Source organism: Mus caroli, chromosome 6, assembly GCF_900094665.2.
Source record: "Mus caroli chromosome 6, CAROLI_EIJ_v1.1, whole genome shotgun sequence".
NCBI classification, from domain to species: Eukaryota; Metazoa; Chordata; class Mammalia; order Rodentia; family Muridae; genus Mus; species Mus caroli.
Window position 1 is genome coordinate 125,350,468 of NC_034575.1, and position 5,384 is coordinate 125,355,851.

Sequence of the window (5,384 nt, forward strand, 5' to 3'; positions counted from 1 at the left end):
ATATACATATACATATACATATACATATACATATACATATACATATACATATACATATACATATACATATACATATACATATACATGGTATATAAAAGCTCCCTTTCTTGTAGATGTAAATGTGGTCACCCTACACAATGTATAAGTCAGACACTTTAAATATTTCTAAAATTGTTGTAGCTGTCATTCAGGGAGCATGGAGTGTATTTCATGCGGATCATAAAACTGACCAGTTATGTGTCTGAGATGTTTCTAAGTCAATCAGAAGATCTGATTAACTGGATCAGATCTAGTTGATCAGTTAAGTGATAAAGTTATCTGATAAACTAGATCAAGCTAAGACCCATTCATTTCAGCCATATGTGAGTGCTTACTGCTAGCCAGCTTTGAGAGAACTCATAAGTATAGACTCACCATTTAGGGCAACGAGAGCTATTATTAAGGACGTGATGAGGACCACTATTAACACAGCCCAAGGGATAGAAACTTGAATGGATCCTTCATGATGCTCCTCAAAATGTATACTGGTGCCATGGTCTGAAAAGGGAGAGAAGTGGGGTGAATTCAGGCTGTTAGATGGAGCAGTTGATATTTCTTGAGGAATATAAAATTAAGCATAGTAATGTGTTGTTCCACTAATAAAAAATATTAATAGTCAATTTTACCAAATTCTGAGTGCATTTGGAAAATGTCTTGTTGGCTAGAGATAAGGCAAGGCAAATAAAATGCTGACTTAATAGGTATCTTCACTATATATGTATGTATGTATATATGCATAAATATATAATTTATATATGTATTTAGTAGGTATAATGGGTATATTTCATAGTTATGAAAAATTCAAGCATATCATTATTTAAGACTTCTAAGCACCCACTTGCTATAGGAGACATATAAAAAGAGTATCCTGGCTGTAGTTCCCTAGTCTCCTTGGAGTTAGCTACTGTTTATGGGAGATGGAATGCTCAGAATAAATGTTTTCAATGAGAATTTATGCATAAATATCCAAAAGTAGGATAAAATTTAAAAAATTGAAAACTTGATTTTGTTTCTTGGTAATACCAGTGCAGCAAACTTTCATATATTAATGCTAAGAGACTAACCTGGAAAAATACCTTGGAAATAATTTTTTACATTGTTATGAACACACAGGGGCTGAAGAGATGCCTCAGTGTTTGAGAGCATGTACTGTTTTTGTAGAGGACCAGTGTTTGGTTCCCAGAACCCACATCAGGTGGCTCACAACCATCTGTCACTATAGCTCTGAAGGTTCCAGTGCCCTCTTCTGGCTTTTGAAGACACCTGTACACACATGACCTACACTTCCACAGACATAAGTAAAAGTCATTGTTATACATATACTACTGTAAGATCCAGACAGTCCTACACACACACACCACCACCACCACCACCTCTAAAAATAACCCATGTTTTTAAAATGCCTTGCGTAACAATATTCATAGAATTATCATCACTAAGACCAAGTCCTGAAAATAATCCAAATACCTGTCAGCATGAGAATGAATAAACACATTTTGGTATTTCCACAAAAGAAAATAATTCTAGCAATTAAAATAAAGTCCTGATGCACACCATATGATAAATCTTAAAAAATAATGTTAAATGAAAACAGTATATTCATTAAAGATTACATATTATGTATTTCCATGTAACTGGCACTTTAGACAAAATAAGGTGTGGTGTCAAATGTAAGACAAGGGTTTGCATTTATGCTTGTGACAATGGCACCTACAGAGTGCCCTAGAGTCATGGGAATATTCAAGTATTGATGGGAATTGTGGCTATACATTTGTTGAGTCCTTACACCGCACTCCTATGGTGTGTTCATTAATTGCATATAAATTATAGCACAGTTAAAGTGATAATGTAAGAATGAACAGTGAAACATTATATTTTCTAAGATGGATTAAAATAATAAGTGAAAAGTAACAATGCTATAAAACATATTGAACAGATCCCCCCCCCCCCCATTTAACTGACTGTATAAAAGTTGAAGAAAGTCACAGTTACCTTTAACTAATAAATGTTTCTGTATCAGGATTTGGATAGATAGAAATATGCCTGTCCTAGCCTGTAAATAGGTGACTGCATAGGGAAAGTCAATTTTTGGCTTTAGATTTTAGATTTTGTTTTTACAGGGTGAACCCTCATGATTCAAAACAGTATGGCCCCACTAGATGCCCTTGTATGTTCCCAAATTCTTCAGTGTGAATTTTTTAATGCTCATGGAAGCTTTAATACAAAATGGCTCCTTGAATAAGATTATAATTAACAGTGAAAATCGGTCTCCACAGTTGTAATCCCAACACTTAGGAGTCTAGTGTCAAAGGATTGTGAGCTTGAAGCCTTTGGCTACAAGGTGAAAAGTTATGTCAAATCTTTTCTCATTATAAAAACACTTAACTTTCCATTGTAGATGACCTTTTATAATTACAAGATTATTTCTGTAGACTGTATCTTGGAATTTGTGGGTTTTTTTTTTTCTTAAAACAGTTTGTTCCAGATAAGCTTGGCGAGAAGACATCACATGGCTAGTATCACCAACTTGTACATTTTGTAGGATTTTCTTTTTCTTGGTGAAAATCTGATTTCAAGTCTTCTAAGAGAAGCCTTTATCGATCCTGCCTAGGTCTGTTTTCCCCTGCCTTTCTTTTCACACTCACACAATTATCTCCAGAGGCAGTCTTTGTAGCTTGAGTAATAGGTTCAGAGACTGGTCTAGTTTCGTTTTTCAACATATGATAGTCACATTGCTTGGACTCAATTTATCAATATCTCTGACTGCACAGCAAACATACCCACATCCAAAGCAACCGTAGACCTCAACTAGTTCACTCAGCCCATTGACCCACCTGGTGGGTAGACTATGTAGACCAACTGCCACGTGACAGTTTATTTCCATCACCAAGGGTCATGGCTAACCACAGTTCAACTTGTCACCTAGGCAACAAAACATCCCCCCCTAACAGCACACTCCTGAGGCCTGTGCATTAATGGAGAGCATGAAAACAGATCCACCTATTTACCAACTTTCAGTCACCCAAGGAGGAGCCTGTTGATTCCACTGCTGCTGTGTTGCTAAGGTCACAGCCGTGAGAACATAGGTTAAATATACAAAGGTAAATGGAGCTGACCCCAGGCCAGGTCAGTAATTTCTGCATTTGGTCATTCCTTTATTCCACTATTTATTATAGTTTCATTATTATCTGCTTTTTAAAATATTTTTAAGTGAGACATATAGGTATGGGTTGCTTAGGTATCTAAAAATGAATACTGTAGACTTTATATCTATGTTTCTGACTTCATGCTCTCAAGCAAGGGGTGAGATTTTAAAGGTAACTGAGACTTTTTAAAATTTTTTTTATTTTTTATTTTTTTACACAACAAGCCAACTTGACAGAGAAACTCAGAAAAATAATTCGTTCCTCACCAACTATCTTGGCGGTGTTGGTCATAGCATATCCCTTTATTAACTGGATCGCTCGGGCTTTCAAATAACTCTCATTCCCAAGTGCTAAGTGCTGGAGGGCTCCTTACAACTCAGATAGAAACAGACAGAAGAGACAGAAATGTGAAGGGTGATCATGTTTTTGTAAAACGGAAGAAACATATATAGCCATAGAATTTGAAGTGATTCATTGGAGGAGCGAGACAGAACAAAATGTAAGGAGGAGATTCCATAGGTCTCTGCAGAAGATGACATTTTAATGACAGGGTTACATTCTAATGAATCACCATATGACACTGCACATGTTCAGGTGTGTGTGATGCCGTTTTCTCTGAGCCTGGAGACCCGAATGCTGCCAACCACTGGAGGATTCATGAGGAGAACACTAATGAGGGAATACACACAGAAAGCAGGCAAACGTATAAGGAAAGAGCAAGAATGTAACTCTTCATGTGAAAAACAGAGTTCTTCATAAAGAAAAGGATAAAAGTTACTGATGATGCACAGGTGGTTATGGGAAAACTATAGAGAATAACTAGGTCAAGGCAGGCAATTTATCATTTAAATCCAAGAGTTGAGATGATACAAATCTATTCAAAGGAAAAGTCAAGATCATCTTTCAAGATCATCTGAAATTCATATAGCTCTCTCTCATACAAGCATCTTGTCTATTCATAGCTAGAGAGGTATTTACCTATGCCCAGTTTCTCAAACAGAACATAACCAAGTCCTCTGACAATCTCTCCATTCTCCGCTCTACTCCACACATCAAATGTAGAGACCTTTCCAGAATGTAAGAAATCACATGACTTACCCTTCTGCCCTCTCTCCAGACGTGAAGAGCTATTTTCCGTTATAGAACAGTCTTCAGAATCCATCCTTTAAAAATTTTTTCCCCTCAAGGTCCCTGGCGAGTCTCAAGTGGTCCACGGAGAGATGTAGCTGGAGCTGTCTTGTTCAGTGTCTTGATCTCTGAAGATTTCAGCCTTTATACTCGATTAGGCAGGCTCCACCCCTTCCTCCTACCCTGTACTCACTCAACTCAGCCAGTTCTCTTTAATTTATGCTCCAGCGGCCTAGACACTTCACCGTGTGTTGTTGTGGTGAGCTGCGGGTTTTCCCTGCTGTCTGAAATGTGCTTTCTCACAACTGTAGCGTCAAGAGGGAGAGATAAATGGGATTTTCCCAGAATCAAAGACAACCTTCCACAAAGTTTTAGAAAACACAAATAACTTAGGAAATGGTATAATCTAAACAAGGAGCTAAAAGTTCGAGATTGCTGTATTTGACATGGAAAAGCACTGGAAGAGAGAGTAAAACTTTTTCCCGAAATCCTTTGCATTGGTTTCTTTGTATATGTAAGCAGGTACAGGCATTTATTGAATACCCATTATGTACCATTATGTAATGGGCTGTTGGTGGCCAGAAGATGTACTGTTGAGTAGGGATTTTAAAATCTCTATCTTTGTGACTCTCTCTCTCTCTCCCTCTCTCTCAATTGGACAAGTTTTATTTAGTTAATTATGGATTTTAAAAGTGTGACATTCACTTCTTTTTTCCCCAGAGACTAGTTCTTTCACGTGTCAGGAGTTGCTTTAGTGCAGGAAACAGAAAGCTTGTGGTCTGAAACTTCCTCGGTGTGATCTAAAACTGTTTCTCTTCAGTTATCTATTTCATCATCCCTTGCTCATTTTCTTGTCATCCTCCACTGTCAGACTTACTTTGTCTCACTGCAGAACATCTCCTTCTATTTCCTCATGTCCTGTCCAGGTGTCTGTGGCCTCGGATATTTGGAAGATGATCCCTATACACATATCTTCCCATGATATCCATCTCATTCAGATAAGTTATTGAGCACCACATAAATGCAGAAAATGTCTGTTTTGGTAACTCAAGTGTGAGGATCTTACAAAAT

The 5,384-nt window shown here is 37.3% G+C and overlaps 1 protein-coding gene across 1 annotated transcript in view; it reads right to left on the reverse strand.

The window, feature by feature from the left end:
- LOC110296751 (early activation antigen CD69) overlaps positions 1 to 4,431 on the reverse strand; it is an 8,083-nt gene extending 3,652 nt beyond the window's left edge. The window contains exons 1-2 of the mRNA XM_021165516.1: positions 4,284 to 4,431; positions 415 to 537 (exon numbers count right to left, since the gene is read on the reverse strand). Of these exons, the coding sequence (XP_021021175.1) occupies positions 415 to 537; positions 4,284 to 4,347 (187 nt within the window). The 5' untranslated portion in view covers positions 4,348 to 4,431. The remainder of the gene's footprint in view (positions 1 to 414; positions 538 to 4,283) is intronic.
- Positions 4,432 to 5,384: the final 953 nt, after the last annotated feature.